The sequence below is a fragment of the Manis javanica genome, chromosome 11 (genome assembly GCF_040802235.1).
Source record: "Manis javanica isolate MJ-LG chromosome 11, MJ_LKY, whole genome shotgun sequence".
Classification (NCBI taxonomy): domain Eukaryota; kingdom Metazoa; phylum Chordata; class Mammalia; order Pholidota; family Manidae; genus Manis; species Manis javanica.
In genome coordinates, this window is record NC_133166.1 from 27,438,121 (window position 1) to 27,455,573 (window position 17,453).

Genomic DNA, 17,453 nt, shown 5'->3' on the forward strand with positions numbered 1-17,453 from the left:
TTCTCTGATGACAAGCAATGTGGAGCATCTTCTCGTGTCTGTTGGCCATCTGAATTTCTTTTTTGGAGAAGTGTCTGTTCAGCTCCTCTGCCTATTTTTTCATTAGATTATTTGCTTTTTGTTTGTTGAGGTGTGTGAGCTCTTTATATATTTTGGATGTCAACCCTTTATCAGATCTGTTATTTATGAATATATTCTCCCATGCTGTAGGGTACCTTTTTGTTCTATTGATGGTGTCCTTTGCTGTACAGAAGCTTTTCAGCTTGATATAGTCCTACTTGTTCATTTTTGCTTTTTTTTTTTTTTTTTTTGAGAGGGCATCTCTCGTATTTATTGATCAAATGGTTGTTAACAACAATAAAATTCAGTATAGGGGGGTCAACGCTCAATGTACAATCATTAATCCATCTCAAGCCTAATTCTCGTCAGTCTCCAATCTTCTGAAGCATAACGAACAAGTTCTTACATGGTGAACGAATTCTTACATAGTGAATAAATTCTTACATGGTGAACAGTACAAGGGCATTCATCACAGAAATTTTCGGTTTTGATCATGCAATATGACCTATAAACAATCAGGTCAAAGATGAATATTCGTTTGATTTTTGTACTTGATTTATATGTTGATCCCACATTTCTCCTATTGTTATTATTATTTTTATTTTTAATAAAATGCTGAAGTGGTAGGTAGATGCAAGATAAAGGTAGAAAACATAGTTTAGTGCTGTAAGAAGGCAAATGTAGATGATCAGATGATCAGGTGTGTGCCTATGGACTAAGTATTAATCCAGGCTAGACAAGGGCAGCAAGGCATCCACGGATGCAGAAGATTTCTCTCAAAGCAGGGGGGGTGAGGTTCTGAGCCTCACCTCTGTTGATCCCCAAATTCTCACCTGATGGCCCCCCTGCGACTGTGCCTGTCTTAGGTTGTTCCTCCCTTGAGGAATCTTACCCGTCTCTGGCTAACCAGTCATCTTCCGGGGCCATACAGGGAAATGTAAAGTTGGTAAGTGAGAGAGAAGCCATATTGTTTGCAAAGGTTAGCTTTTTTACTTCTTTGCAGATTTATGCCTTGTGGCTTCTATGCCCAGCACTTGTCTCGAGGTATCTTTACCACCTGGAGGAATTATGATACTCGGTAAATTCGATATGAGGCACGAATTCTATTTAAGGGTTGTAATTAGGAAGGAAGAAGAAAAGCTATAGATGTAGCATATGAAGGAAACATGGGAGGATTGATTATTTCTTTGACATATCTTCTTGTAGAGTACCTTAAGTATGTATAGGTTTTAAACTACTAACTAATTTGCACACACATATTAACATAATAGGAATACGGTGACATAAACAAAGCAAATCTATAATTACCAGCCATCTCCAGTGAAGCCAAGAAAACCATTTAGGCACCCTAGGCATTTGTGAAAATTTATCTATGATATGATGGATATTGTCCAACTGTACTTGAACCATCAGACAAATTAAAGCAGCCCATTTCTGGGATCTGTTCACATCCCATATGTTCTTTTAACCATAGATAGTCTATAGTCATGAGATTTTGGAGTGCTACAACTTGCACCCCTCCCAACTCCTGGTTGAGTTCCAACAGTACAGATCCGGTCAAATTCGTTGTCTCACTGTATGCACATGCCAGCCTAGACATCTCCCTCCTCATTCCTATGGCAAGTCCAGGAGACGGTGGGCTGGATGCAGCCACAACCGCAGCATCGTCCGGATCCCTGGGGAGGCTTTTTGATGATCATCCCCCGGCACAAGTCCTCCAGAGAGTGCTGATGCAGGAAGCTCCTCCTCATATCGTATCTTAGTTCATTTTCTGGGTATCTAAGCTAGGCCTTGATCTTCTGCATAGAAACAAACAGACCCTTTGCCCACACTTTGACATGCCCTCTATACCACTGTGCAGAACTCATTGGAGGTTAGCACACAGTAACTGCTTTTTTTTTTTTTTTTTTTTTAATTGAGAGAAAGGAATATTATCAGAAAAGAGTACCTCCATAGCTGATAATCTGACACCCTTTAAGTGATCAACATTAAGGATATTTAAAGCATGTGTTGATCTTTGATTTACCAATAGTTTTATCCTGTTAAGGAGTAATCCCCCTTTTCTTTCTTTCTTTCTTTCTTTTTTTTTTTTTTTAATTTTTAATCTACACTTACATGAAGAATACTATGTTTACCATGCTCTCCCCTATATCAGGTCCCCCCTAACAACCACATTACGGTTACTGTCCATCAGCTTAGCAAAATGTTGTAGAGTCACTACTTGTCCTCTCTGTGTTGTGCAGCCCACCCTCCCGTTTCTCCCTCCCCCCATGCATGCTAATATGAATACCCCCCTTCTTCTTCCCCCCCCTTATCCCTCCCTGCCCACCCATCCTCCCCAGTTCCTTTCCCTTTGGTACCTGTTAGTACATTTTTGGGTTCTGTAATTCTGCTGCTGTTTTGTTCCTTCAGTTTTTCCTTTGTTCCTATACTCCTCAGATGAGTGAAATCATTTGGTATTTCTCTTTCTCTGCTTGGCTTATTTCACTGAGCATAATACTCTCCAGCTCCATCCATGTTGCTGCAAATGGTTGGATTTTTCCACTTCTTATGGCTGAGTAGTATTCCATTGTGTATATGTACCACATTTTCTTTATCCATTCATCTACCAATGGACATTTAGGTTGCTTCCAGTTCTTGGCTATTGTAAATAGTGCTGCAATAAACATAGGAGTGCATCTGTCTTTCTCAAACTTGATTGCTGCGTTCTTAGGGTAAATTCCTAGGAGTGGAATTCCTGGGTCAAATGGTAGGTCTGTTTTGAGCATTTTGATGCACCTCCATACTGCTTTCCACAATGGTTGAACTAATTCACATTCCCACCAGCAGTGTAGGAGGGTTCCCCTTTCTCCACAGCCTCGCCAACATTTGTTGTTGTTTGTCTTTTGGATGGCAGCTATCCTTACTGGTGTGAGGTGATACCTCATTGTAGTTTTAATTTGCATTTCTCTGATAATTAGCGATGTGGAGCATCTTTTCATGTGTCTCTTGGCCATCTGTATTTCTTTTTTGGAGAACTGTCTGTTCAGTTCCTCTGCCCATTTTTTAATTGGGTTATTTGTTTTTTGTTTGTTGAGGCGTGTGAGCTCTTTATATATTCTTGACGTCAAGCCTTTATCGGATCTGTCATTTTCAAATATATTCTCCCATACTGTAGGGTTCCTTTTTGTTCTATTGATGGTGTCTTTTGCTGTACAGAAGCTTTTCAGCTTAATGTAGTCCCACTTGCTCATTTTTGCTGTTGTTTTCCTTGCCCGGGGAGATATGTTCAAGAAGAGATCACTCATGTTTATGTCTAAGAGGTTTTTGCCTATGTTTTTTTCCAAGAGTTTAATGGTTTCATGACTTACATTCAGGTCTTTGATCCATTTTGAGTTTACCTTTGTATATGGGGTTAGACAATGGTCCAGTTTCATTCTCCTACATGTAGCTGTCCAGTTTTGCCAGCACCATCTGTTGAAGAGACTGTCATTTTGCCATTGTATGTCCATGGCTCCTTTATCAAATATTAATTGACCATATATGTTTGGGTTAATTTCTGGGGTCTCTAATCTGTTCCACTGGTCTGTGGCTCTGTTCTTGTGCCAGTACCAAATTGTCTTGATTACTATGGCTTTGTAGTAGAGCTTGAAGTTGGGGAGTGAGATCCCCCCTACTTTCTTCTTCTTTTTCAGGATTGCTTTGGCTATTCGGGGTCTTTGGTGTTTCCATATGAATTTTTGAATTGTTTGTTCCAATTCATTGAAGAATGTTGCTGGTAATTTGAGAGGGATTGCATCAAATCTGTATATTGCTTTGGGCAGGATGGCCATTTTGACGATATTAATTCTTCCTAGCCATGAGCATGGGATGAGTTTCCATTTATTAGTGTCCCCTTTAATTTCTCTTAAGAGTGACTTGTAGTTTTCAGAGTATAAGTCTTTCACTTCTTTGGTTAGGTTTATTCCTAGGTATTTTATTCTTTTTGATGCAATGGTGAATGGAATTGTTTTCCTGATTTCTCTTTCTATTGATTCGTTGTTAGTGTATAGGAAAGCTACAGATTTCTGTGTGTTAATTTTGTATCCTGCAACTTTGCTGTATTCCGATATCAGTTCTAGTAGTTTTGGAGTGGAGTCTTTAGGGTTTTTTATGTACAGTATCATATCATCTGCAAATAGTGACAGTTTAACTTCTTCTTTACCAATCTGGATTCCTTGTATTTCTTTGTTTTGTCTGATTGCCGTGGCTAGGACCTCCAGTACTATGTTAAATAACAGTGGCGAGAGCGGGCATCCCTGTCTGGTTCCCGATCTCAGAGGAAATGCTTTCAGCTTCTCGCTGTTCAGTATAATGCTGGCTGTGCGTTTATCATATATGGCCTTTATTATGTTGAGGTACTTGCCCTCTATTCCCATTTTGCTGAGAGTTTTTATCATGAATGGATGTTGAATTTTGTCAAATGCTTTTTCAGCATCTATGGAGATGATCATGTGGTTTTTGTCTTTCTTTTTGTTGATGTGGTGGATGATGTTGATGGATTTTCGAATGTTGTACCATCCTTGCATCCCTGGGATGAACCCCACTTGGTCATGGTGTATGATCCTTTTGATATACTGTTGAATTCTGTTTGCTAATATTTTGTTGAGTATCTTTGCATCTACATTCATCAGGGATATTGGTCTGTAATTTTCTTTTTTGGTGGGGTCTTTGCCTGGTTTTGGTATTAGGGTGATGTTGGCCTCATAGAATGAGTTTGGGAGTATTCCCTCTTCTTCTATTTTGTGGAACACTTTAAGGAGAATGGGTATTATGTCTTCTCTGTGTGTCTGATAAAATTCCGAGGTAAATCCGTCCGGCCCCGGGGTTTTGTTCTTGGGTAGTTTTTTGATTACTGTTTCAATTTCTTTGCTTGTAATTGGTTTGTTTAACTTTTGTGTTTCTTCCTTGGTCAGTCTTGGGAGGTTGTATTTTTCTAGGAAGTTGTCCATTTCTTCTAGGTTTTCCAGCTTGTTGGCATATAGGTTTTCATAGTAGTCTTTAATAATTCTTTGTATTTCTGTGGAGTCTGTTGTGATTTTTCCATTCTCATTTCTGATTATGTTGATCGATTTGTGTTGATTCTCTTTTTCTCTTAATAAGTTTGGCTAGAGGCTTATCTATTTTGTTTATTTTCTCAAAGAACTAGCTCTTGGTTTCGTTGATTTTTGCTATTGTTTTATTCTCCTCAATTTTGTTTATTTCTTCTCTGATCTTTATTATGTCCCTCCTTCTGCTGACTTTAGGCCTCCTTTGTTCTTCTTTTTCCAGTTTTAATAATTGTGATGTTAGACTATTCATTTGGGATTGTTCTTCCTTCTTCAAGTGTGCCTGGATTGCTATATACTTTCCTCTTAAGACTGCTTTCGCTGCATCCCACAGAAGTTGGGGCTTAGTGTTGTTGTTGTCATTTGTTTCTATATATTCCTTGATCTCTATTTTGATTTGTTCATTGATCCATTGATTATTTAGTAGCATGTTGTTAAGCCTCCATGTGTTTGTGAGCCTTTTTGTTTTCTTTGTAGAATTTATTTCTACTTTCATACCTTTGTGGTCTGAAAAATTGGTTGGTAGAATTTCAATATTTTGGAATTTACTGAGGCTCTTTTTGTGAGCTAGTATGTGGTCTATTCTGGAGAATGTTCCATGTGCACTTGAGAAGAATGTATATCCTGTTGCTTTTGGATGTAGAGTTCTATAGATGTCTATTAGGTCCATCTGTTCTAGTGTGTTGTTCAGTGCCTGTGTGTCTTTACTTATTTTCTGCCCGGTGGATCTATCCTTTGGGGTGAGTGGTGTGTTGAAGTCTCCTACAATGAATGCATTGCAGTCTATTTCCCTCTTTAGTTCTGTTAGTATTTGCTTCACATATGCTGGTGCTCCTGTATTGGGTGCATATATATTTAGAATGGTTATATCCTCTTGTTGGACTGAGCCCTTTATCATTATGTAGTGTCCTTCTTTATCTCTTGTTACTTTCTTTGTTTTGAAGTCTATTTTGTCTGATATTAGTACTGCAACCCCTGCTTTCTTCTCACTGTTGTTTGCCTGAAATATGTTTTTCCATCCCTTGACTTTTAGTCTATGCTTATCTTTGGGTTTAAGGTGAGTTTCTTGTAAGCAGCATATAGATGGGTCTTGCTTTTTTATCCATTCTATTACTCTGTGTCTTTTGATTGGTGCATTAAGTCCATTTACATTTAGGGTGACTATTGAGAGATATGTACTTATTGCCATTGCAGGCTGTAGATTCGTGGTTACCAGAGGTTCAAGGTTAGCCTCTTTAGTATCTTACTGCCTAACTTAGCTCGCTTATTGAGCTGTTCTATACACTGTCTAGAGATTCTTTTCTTCTCTCCCTTCTTATTCCTTCTCCTCCACTCTTCATATGTTGGGTGTTTTGTTCTGTGCTCTTTTTAGGGGTGCTCCCATCTAGAGCAGTCCCTGTAGGATGCCCTGTAGAGGTGGTTTGTGGGAGGCAAATTCCCTCAGCTTTTGCTTGTCTGGGAATTGTTTAATCCCGCCATCATATTTAAATGATAGTCGTGCTGGATACAGTATCCTTGGTTCAAGGCCCTTCTGTTTCATTGCATTAAGTATATCATGCCATTCTCTTCTGGCCTGTAGGGTTTCTGTTGAGAAGTCTGATGTTAGCCTGATTGGTTTTCCTTTATAGGTGACCTTTTTCTCTCTAGCTGCCTTTAAAACTCTTTCCTTGTCCTTGATCCTTGCCATTTTAATTACTATGTGTCTTGGTGTTGTCCTCCTTGGATCCTTTCTGTTGGGGGTTCTGTATAATTCCATGGTCTGTTCCATTATTTCCTCCACCAGTTTGGGGAAGTTTTCAGCAATTATTTCTTCAAAGACACTTTCTATCCCTTTTCCTCTTTCTTCCTCTTCTGGTATCCCTATAATACGAATGTTATTCCTTTTGTATTGGTCACATGTTTCTCTTAGTGTTGTTTCATTACTGGAGATCCTTTTATCTCTCTCTATGTCAGCTTCTATACGTTCCTGTTCTCTGGCTTCTATTCCTTCAATGGCCTCTTGCATCTTATCCATTCGGCTTATAAATCCTTCCAGGGATTGTTTTACTTCTGTGATCTCTTTCCTGACATCTGTGATCTCCTTCCGGACTTCATCCCACTGCTCTTGCATTTTTTTCTGCATCTCATCCCACTGCTCTTGCATTTTTCTCTGCATCTCTGTCAGCATGTTCATGATTTTTATTTTGAATTCTTTTTCAGGAGGACTAGTTAGGTCTGTCTCCTTCTCAGGTGTTGTCTCTGTGATCTTTGTCTGCCTGTAGTTTTGCCTTTTCATGGTGATAGAGATAGTTTGCAGAGCTGGTACAAGTGACCGCTGGAAGAGCTTCCCTTCTTGTTGGTTTGTAGCCTTTTCCTGGGAGAATAGCGACCTCTAGTTGCTTGTGCTGGGCAGCTGTGCGCAGACAGGGCTTCTGCTTCCTGCCCAGTTGCTTTGGGGTTTATCTCCGCTGTTGCTGTGGGCTTGGCCTGGCTGGGGCTGTTCCTCCAAAATGGTGGAGCCCCGTTGGAGGGGGAGCGGCCAGGAGGCTATTTATCTCCGTAAGGGGTCTCTGTGCTCCCTGCTGCCCAGGGGGTTAGAGTGCCCAGAGATCCCCAGATTCCCTGCCTCTGGTCTAAGTGACCTGTCCTGCCCCTTTAAGACTTCCAAAAAGCACTCTCCAAACCAAAACAACAACAGCAACAATGAGAGAGGGAACAGAAAGAAAGAAAAAAAAAAAAAAGGAAAAAACAAGCGATTTTTTTTTCTTTTTTTTTGTCCTCAGGTGCCGGTCCCAGGCACCCGCTCACTGGTCCTGCTGCCCTGTCTCCCTAGCACCAGGGTCCCTGTCCTTTCAAGGCTTCCAAAGAGCACCCACCCACCGGTCCCGCAGGGAAGGAACGCTCGATATTCTTTGTCCTCAGGCACTAGTCCCAGGCACCCGCTCACCATTCCCGCCGCCCTGCCTCCCTAGCACCGGGGTCCCTGTCCCTTTTAGGCTTCCAAAAAGCACTCGCAGAAAAGAGAAAAAAAAAAGGGGAAAAACGCTCGATTTCCTCTGTCCTCAAGTGCCGGTCTCAGGCACCCGCCCACCGGTCACGCAGGGAAAAACGTGGGATATTCTTTGTCCTCAGGCACCGGTCCCAGGCACCCACTCACCAGTCCCGCCACCCTGCCTCCCTAGCACTGGGGTCCCTGTCCCTTTAAGGCTTCCAAAAAGCGCTCGCCAAAAAGAGAAAAAAAAAGGGGAAAAACGCGCTATTTCCTCTGTCCTCAGGCACCGGTCTCAGGCACCCGCCCGCCGGTCCCGCAGGGAGAAACGCGGGATATTCTTTGTCCTCAGGCGCCGGTCCCAGGCACCTGCTCACCGGTCCCGCCACCCTGCCTCCCTAGCAACGGGGGCCCGTCCCTTTAAGGCTTCCAAAAAGCGCTCGCCAAAAAAAAAAACCGCTCCGGTTTCTTTCCACCCGCCGGGAGCCGGGGGGAGGGGCGCTCGGGTCCCGCCGGGCCGGGGCTTGTATCTTACCCCCTTCGCAAGGCGCTGGGTTCTTGCAGGTGTGGATGTGGTCTGGATGTTGTCCTGTGTCCTGTGGTCTCTATTTTAGGAAGATTTTTCTTTGTTATATTTTCATAGCTCTATGTGTTTTTGGGAGGAGATTTCCACTGCTCTACTCATGCCGCCATCCTGGCTCCCCATTTTTGCTTTTGTTTCCCTTGCCTGGGGAGATATGTGCATGAAGAAGTCGCTCATGTTTATGTCCAAGAGATCTTTGCCTATGTTTTTTCTAAGAGTTTTATGGTTTCATGAATTACATTCAGGTCTTTAATCCATTTTGAATTTACTTTTGTTTATGGGGTTAGACAGTTCAACCATTGTGGAAAGCAGTATGGAGGTTCCTCAAAAAGCTCAAAATAGAAATACCATTTGACCCAGGAAATCCACTTTTAGGAATTTACCCTAAGAATGCAGCCGCTCAGTTTGAAAAAGACAGATGCACCCCTATGTTTATCGTAGCACTATTTACAATAGCCAAGAAATGGAAGCAACCTAAGTGTCCATCAGTAGATGAATGGATAAAGAAGATGTGGTACATATACACAATGGAATATTACTCAGCCATAAGAAGAAAACAAATCCTACCATTTGCAACAACATGGATGGAGCTAGAGGGTATTATGCTCAGTGAAGTAAGCCAGGTGGAGAAAAACAAGTACCAAATGATTTGAGTCATCTGTGGCGTTTAAGAACAAAGAAAAACTGAAGGAACAAAACAACAGCAGAATCACAGAACCCAAGAATGGACTAACAGTTACCAAAGGGAGAGGGACTGGGGAGGATGGGTGGGAAGGAAGGGATAAGGGTGGGGAAAAAGGGGGCATTATGATTAGCATGTACAATGTGTGTGGGGGCACAGGGAGGGCTGTGAAATACAGAGAAGAGAAGCAGTGATTCTATAGCATCTTACTATGCTGATGGACAGTGGCTGTAAAGGAGTTTGGGGGGTGACTTGGTGAAGGGGGGAGCCTAGAAAAATAATGTTCTTCATGTAATTGTAGATTAATGATAACAACAACAAAATAGATGTGTTGTGGAACAGATTGCAAAACTGTCAGAAAACTTTAAATTTCTTTCCTCAGAATACAAGCACACAGACCAGTTCTGTTTTTGGGAATCTCCACTTTACCAAATTCATGTCCTAGAATCAGAGAGCTAGAATATGCTCATTCATTTCAGGGCACAGAGAGGAAAGCCTTAAAGGTACAGACATTACCCAATAGTGAACAATGGGCAGTTAGCTATGCAGGAAGGTCTTTTTCTGATGAAGTAGGAGGAAACCCAGGAAGGGAGGAGTTAGTGAGCCCAAAATGCAGAACTAGGCAGAACTTAGTAGACCACATTGATTCAACCAATAGACACTTACAGATGCCCATTTTGTCCCATGTTCTCTACTGGGTGGCCCAAGATTGAATTAGGTATGTCCCCTACTCTAAAGAACTTCACTGTCTAGTAATGGGTGCTGAACAGTGTAACTGTGCCACAATGGATATACAGTGTGAAAATGACCACCAGAAAAGTGCCTAGCTTTGCTTGGGGAATTCAGTGAATACTTTGCAAAAGAGGCATCATTTCAGCTTTTGGCTGTCTTGAGAAATACATAGGTGTTTTGTGTCTGTAGACTGGTTAGAAATATTTCAGGAAATTGGAATATGAAATGTGTGGGACATGCATTAAACACACATTCTTGACAGTCACTTTGAGTATGTAAATCCCTGGAGAGGAAGGAGCCCATTTCTTTAGCCTTAGTATACTCAGCAGTGTAGCTCATCACTAAACCTGAACACAGTACCTTGTTTTGTAAAGCCCAGCTGGAGAGTTGAATTTCATGGAGAACATGTAGCTTACTCATTCTTTAATAAACATATGTTGAGCATCTGTCAGGTCCTATGGTAGGAAGTTATCCAGGAGAATGAGTTCTAGTGCTTGGCTTTGGGAGCTCTACTGAGTGAAGGAGTCAGTCAAGTAGACAAGTTATTGTATTAATAGTGTGATGAATGCTTTGATAGGTGTATGCCCAGAGGACTGTACTGCCCACCAGGAAGGGACATAGCTGTGTTTGGAGGGGGATGTGGAGTTTGCAGAGGGCCTAAAAAATGTGACCTCTGAGCAGATTTAAATGACAGGTAGGAGGTAACTTGAAACAGGGCAAAGCATTATAGTAGAGGCAACATCATACACAAAGGAATGATGTATTAGAGAAAAATAAGTAGTTTCCTATGAAGGGTGGCAGCAAATAATGGCAGGAAAAGAGGCTGAGAGGTGGCTGAGCCAGGCCATAAGCCTTTGTGTCATGATATAAGTCTGGATTTTATCCAGCAAAGGCAATGGTGAGTCACTGTAATGCTGGTTAAGATCAGTATGTTTCAAATAATAGGTTATCCCCATTAGTGAGTTTTAAAACCAGTATATTGAATTGGGACCAGCTTTTTAAAAAAAAGTGAACTAGAAGAGTAGACAATATTAGTGTGCATATTTCTAAAAGGTAAATAATCTTTTGTGATGTTTTTGTTTCAATTATATATAAATACTGTTTTCTGATGTAGATTTTTTTGAGCTGAGCCATAGTAAAAAAAATTTTGAGAAACTTATTCATTACAAATTAATATATCTGATTACTTTTAGTAGCAATTAACAAAAAACCAAACACCCAGCTCAAATAGGAATAATCACTTAAGAAAATTATTACTATACAGTTTTGGTTGTCTGGCCTGCCCCCTGTGCACCAAGACTAACATGCTACCTTACTTTTATCCAGCAGAGCAGACTAGATTCTTAATGCAAATTACAGTAGGCCTGTCCATCCCTGAACCCACTGGTAGCAAGGGGATGGAAATAGTATAACTGCCTTAGACAAATCTGGGGTGGATGTTTAGGAACCAGCCCAGTGCAGGGAATGGTAAAGCAAGGTGGTCATTCACTGCGTAATGGAAATACTGTTTTTCCTACCTAGGTTCACAAAGTAATGAACTTAGGTGTGGGGATGGTCAGAGGAGCCGCCCAGATGCCAAAAGTTTGTGTTCAAGTTAGGTACATAAAAGGGGGAGGGTTCTCTGGGTGGTAGAGACTGCATAAACAAAAGGTGGTGAAGGGAGTTGTGCATAGGGAATCATTCAAAATAAGGACTCTCATGCTTCTGGAGTGTGAAATGAGGGAAGGTAAGTAGCTAGAGTACTAAGCAGATGGCTAGTCACCAAGCAGTTGTAGTAAGGAACCTAGAATCTTTCCCCATAGGAAAGGAGGAACCACTGATTGTATCAGAGAATTAAAGTACAAGATTTCTATCACTGTCTGCAGTATGGAGGGAGGCAAACAAGGAGCCTGTTGCAGTAATCCAGGATACAGATGTCTTGGATCTCAGACTGAGGAGAGGTGACTGCAGATTTGAGAAACATGGAAATAAAATCATGACTTATTGACTACACGTAAAGACGTATGTAAGGGAACAGTTCCTGGCTTTTGTAGTTGTCTCTTCTGGATATCAGGCTTCTATGTCATTCATCTGCTGAGGCTAGAGTAGGTTCATTTTTGAAGCGAGTGGGCATAACTATCAACCTTGCAGTTAAGAACTGGAGCCTGAGACAGAGAACCTTTGAAAGACAGGGAATTCCAGTGTATCTGGGCCCATCCCTTGGGGGTTTGGAATTTATTAATCCTAATGCCTAGATGGACTTGAAGGCATATTCCACTGAGGAGAAAAGTTATCACTTATAGCCAGATTACAAAAACTAATACATTATTATTTCCCTTGTGTTATCCCTGAGCCTTTAGTTAAGTGTTCTAGGAGTCTTGTACTCTGTGGGCTAAAATATTAAACCAGATGCAGCATCCCTTGAGACCACTGTGGCAGGGGGAGTGGCCCATTAGATTGTGGGTTCCTTGATGGCGTAAGCTGTTTCTTCTCATCTCTATACCCCGAGTACCTAGCCTAGGGCCTGACATGGCAGACACTTGATAAGGATTGTATCCCTAGTACCCAGAATTATGCTGGGTACTAGCAGACGCTTAAGAGGCACTTACCAACTGCTGAAAGCCCCAAAGGAAGGTATATTTCTGGAGGCTAGGAGGAAAAGCTGTAGAGGTTCAGCCATAACCCACCTATTACCAATACTTAAAGACGTATTTTAAGGAAAGTGCTTTCTCTTGGGATGATTCCAAAATATCTAAAGTGAATGTTCATGCCAAGAGGATAGAAAAGGGTTGAATCTGGGGGGAGAAGCATGCATAATTGTACATTTACTCATAAATGCTTTGAATGTCTACTATGTTACTCAGAATGTATCAGAAAGAGCTTTCTGACAATAATGTTAAGGACAAGTTGGAATAAAGGTAAAGAGATGGAGAACCCTCTCAGGAGCAGGTTTCAGACTAGAGCAGCTGTAGTCAAATAGCATCAAAGTAGCTGTCACAGAGGCTAGTGTCTATCTGCTAGACCAGCGACCCCTCCACTTTCCCCATTACTCTCTCAGATAATGGATGGGTTAATTCAGTGGACCAAATACCCTCTGAAAGCCAGCCTAAGATAAAATCGCCTTTCCTCACTGTACTAGGGATATGGAAACTGTCAGGACCTGCTATCAAGTGTTCAGGCAGGACGACAGCTCCAAATCCTCCCTAGTCAAGCCTCTGAGGCTGAGGGATGGGCAGCCTGGCTAGGCCAAGTCTGGCTTCACAGTAAAGAGTGCATATAAAGGATCTCCTCCTTCTCATACGCCCTGGCCATTCTGAAGCCGGATTTCCCTTTTCTTAGTTCCCACAATGACCCAGATTTGACAATAAAAATTTCCAGGAAATTCCCAGCAGATTTAACTTCCTAATCCTCCTCCCACTTCAACCCTCTCCTTCACAACCACTCACCCCCACCCCAAGAGGAAGGAGCTTATCCTGGAGGCCAACATCCTCTGCTGAATTTCAGCCCCTTGGCCAGGATGGCGGCACATCTGTGTGTTCAGGTCCTCTCCTTGGAGGCCCCTTCAGGGCTTGAGGGGAGCACAGGAGAGTAATGTATGATCCTGTCTAGAAGCAGAGGAATGGCTGTAGTGTTCCTTGAAGGTTATTAGGGTACCAGATTATTACCAAAGGTTCATTTCTAGATGTTCACTCTCCCACCGTTCCAGGAAGTACTCCTTCTCTAAGAAATCCCAGTTCAGTCTCTATGCTAGATATCAAAACTCTGGGGTCAGTCTGGAATTATAGGATGCATTCCCCATATAAACTGGCATTAAAAGAAACAAAACAGTGCTAACCAAACAGCCCACATCTATAAACAGAAACATACACCATGAATTTACTATCCCAAGGAGACTGAGCACTTGGATAATTCTCATTGTTCAGAAATATCAGGCAGAGGGAAAAAAAACAATTTACATGTATTCATACAAGGAATTTTATCTATAGTGCAAAGAAATGGTTATCTGGCTCCCCAGAAAGTTCTGTACTCCAGGAAGATTGTCCATTTTACAACTCTAGCTCCAGTTCTTCCTAGAGATTAGAAGAGCTCCAAAGGCCTGGGATCATGGGCACTGATGAGGGCCATACACCCTTTGGCTCCAGTTAAATCCTTGGTGTCTGAGCTGTGTGGGAGCTGTGGATATTTGCTTCTTGGTCCTGCTGCAGCCCCTGAAGCAGCTGGTTTAGGAGTGTAAGGTTGCTGTCTCTGCGAGGCAGGGGCAGGGGTGGTAGGCAGTTCCCTTTATACTCGATCACTGCCATCTTGGCCCGATCCTGCTTATTCCGATTTGGTATCTGCAGCATTCTCGTGTAGCCCCCATTCTGACCTTGGTACCGAGGGGCCAGAACTTGAAACAGCTTTGGGATCAAGTCTTTCTCCTAGAAGGAGAGAGTTATCCAGGAGAGAGCAGAGTCAGGCACCACTGCAGAGACATTTAACTTTCTTTCAGCACTCCCAAAGGTAAAGTCCAAATACACACAGCCACTGATGTGGTAGAGCCAGAGTTACACAGGAGTCAGTTACAAGTGGTTGTGCAAATTCAAGTTCACACTGAATTCATCTAACTTAAGACACACGTTTCTTAGTTCATAACTTTTGTCCATAAGTGAGTATCTTGGCTTAATTCTGCCCAGGCCCCTTTCCTTTAAGGTCCTATTCCCCAGGTATGAGATTTGGGAGGCAGAAAGGATGCACTCACCGTGAGCCAGAAGTCAGCCATGCGCATGGCTCGTTCATTGGTGTCTCCCAGCTTCCCATAGTCGATGAGCTGTGAGAGCATAATATCACTGATAAATCCGAGCAAGAAAGGAGGCTTCAATCATATTTCTCCAATGCCGTACTGCAATCCATTCATTCCACTAGCAAAGCATCTTCCTCCTGGAAGGCCACCCCTAACCCCGCAGCCCTAACCAGTCTTAATTTGAGGAGACGGAATAATGAGCTCAGCTCAGGGTACTGGGAAGTTCAACTTTGGGCATTCCGAGTGACCAGGGAGGGCCCACTTCTTCCCCACGTCCGGCACCATCCCTCCCCCTCAGGCCAGGCCTGCGTGGTGGACCAGAGTCCCGCCCTCACCTTCTCGGCGTAGCCCCTCATCTCATCCACGCGTGCCCATGAGGCCTCGATGCGTTCGTGTCGCACTAGTCCCGTAAGCAAGTTCCGCAACAGGTGGATGCGAGACTCTGGACCGAGGCCCAGGCGGCGGAATATGCGGCCATGGGAGATGGCGACAGCGACGGAAACCCGCATTTTCACGCTTCTCCCCACCACTGTGGGGCCGGAAACGGAAGCTCTAGAGGAGACCCGGCGGAGAGGCGGGTTCTAGAGGACGCATGCGCCGTACCGAGGTGCGTGGTGGACGTGTTTGCGCATGAGCGTGGGAGCCTGCCTCGTTGGCACCCCGGGGGAGGGCGGAGAGGGGATGTTGACCTCCATCAGAGGAGTGCGAGCGCTTGCCCATCGGCCCAGGGAACTAGGCGCCCCCTAGTGTGCGACGAGCCGCCCTTCGGGTTTCTCTGGTGCTGCGTCAGTTGTCTTGTGTCCTGTAGGACGATGGGAATCTCCGCCGCGGAGACTGCTGGGCAAGTGAGTATCTGAGGGGAAAGGCGCCCGGAGGGGTCGCGTAATGCAGGCCCTGGGGTGCCCTGAGCGGTGGCGAGCCGGGGTATCTGCCAGCCTGGGCGCCTCACTTTTTACCAGTATCATTTATCGTAGTAACGGTGAAATGAACGAGTAACAGTGATGCTCAGAAAAGACCCTCAGATAAAGTGTTCTTTTGTTGAAGTATATATAATCATCCCAGTTGAAGAAAAATTACAGCACTCAATGGGTTAATACTTTGTAATTACGTAATGTATTTTTTAAGAAGGGAAAAAACATACCAGCGCATTTAAGTTAAAGTAATGTACAATAGCATTATAGTTTCTGTTTTGAGCCTTAATATCTGCAAATCTGCAATGACTTTTGTCAAAACTCTCCTTGTTCTGGGTTGAATTCCATCCTCCTGCCAAAATATATGTAGTCCTAACCCCTCCCAACCTCCTCCACTGTACCTTAAAATACGACCTTATTTGGAAATAGAGTCATTGTAGATGCAATTAATTAGGATGAGGTCATACTGGAATAGGGTGGGCATCCAATCCAAATGCCTGGTGTCCTTATAAAAATAACACAATGGAGAGAAAGACACTTGGAGTGGATAACCATGTGAAGACGAAAGATACGCAGAAGAACCCTGGTGACCAAGAAGAGGGACTGGAGTTATACATTTGCAAGCCAAGATTGCCAAGGATTTGTGAAATACCAGAAACTAAGAGAAAGGTGTGGACCAGATTCTTCTCTAGATCCTTCAAAGAATTAATGGCCCAGTAGACACATTGATTTTGGAACTGTGAGACAATAAACTTCTTTTTGTAAGTTGCTCAGTTTGTGACACTTTCTTGTGGAAGCCCCAGGAAACTAATACACTTGTCTTCACATACTGATATTTAATCAATAGCATACTTAGATTTGTCATTCTGTCTTCATTCTAAGTGGCCAGAGAACACTTCTTGTTAATTTTAATTTTGAAAAGTTGTATTAGGAGCAATAGATGTATAAATAGTTAGGAAAAGTCTTAAATATAAGGATATGTAAGGATACGTTGGCAGATTTATACAAATCACATTTCACATTAAATTCCTGAAATTATGATACTGTCTGTGTCTTGTTTCTTTGGGATCAATTTTTACAGCTTTTGTTATGGGTTGAGTTTGTTCTCCTGTTCTCATCCCCACCGAAACAAAGAATTGAAAGGCAGGGACACAACAGCAAAGGGACACACGGGCAAAGCAGAGAAAATGTTTTATTTGAATGCGCTCCAAGGGAGGACTGGGCCAGCTTCAAGGTAGACAAAGGTCCTGTTCTTTTAGGGAAGGGTGTATTTATCCTGTCCTAGCTGGGAGGGACTTCCTTTGATTGACAGGATTCCTTTGATTGAGATCATTGGATTGACAGCTCTAGTTATACACCCATTCCTCTTGGAGCGCTTGTCTTTCCAAAATGCTCACGGAAAAGCTGGGTGGAGGATGAAGGGGGTAGGGCAAAACCACAATTTTATTTTAATGAGATTAGGATGAAGTGTGGTTTGAGTGGCTCTTAGTTTGTTCCATTGTGCCTGTGTTGTGATAGGCAACGAAGTTATCTCCTTGCAAAGCCTGTGGTGTCTTCAAGTCGGATCCTCTAACTGGCTGTTTTTATCCCTTGAACTTGTCTTCCTCTTTCCTGGCTGCTCACATTTATCTTTCTACCAAAACTTTAAATGATCTCTACAATTGAAAATTCATTATAAATTTCTATTGGTAA

At 42.7% G+C, this 17,453-nt stretch overlaps 1 protein-coding gene across 1 annotated transcript; it reads right to left on the reverse strand.

The window, feature by feature from the left end:
• Window positions 1-13,969: 13,969 nt before the first annotated feature.
• On the reverse strand, window positions 13,970-15,408 carry MRPL17 (mitochondrial ribosomal protein L17). Its single transcript, XM_017664624.3, has 3 exons — window positions 15,186-15,408; window positions 14,809-14,877; window positions 13,970-14,488 (listed from the first exon to the last, which is right to left on the reverse strand). Exons 1-3 carry the CDS (start codon window positions 15,357-15,359, stop codon window positions 14,213-14,215), a joined length of 519 nt encoding a protein of 172 aa, XP_017520113.1. The 5' UTR covers window positions 15,360-15,408; the 3' UTR covers window positions 13,970-14,212.
• Window positions 15,409-17,453: the final 2,045 nt, after the last annotated feature.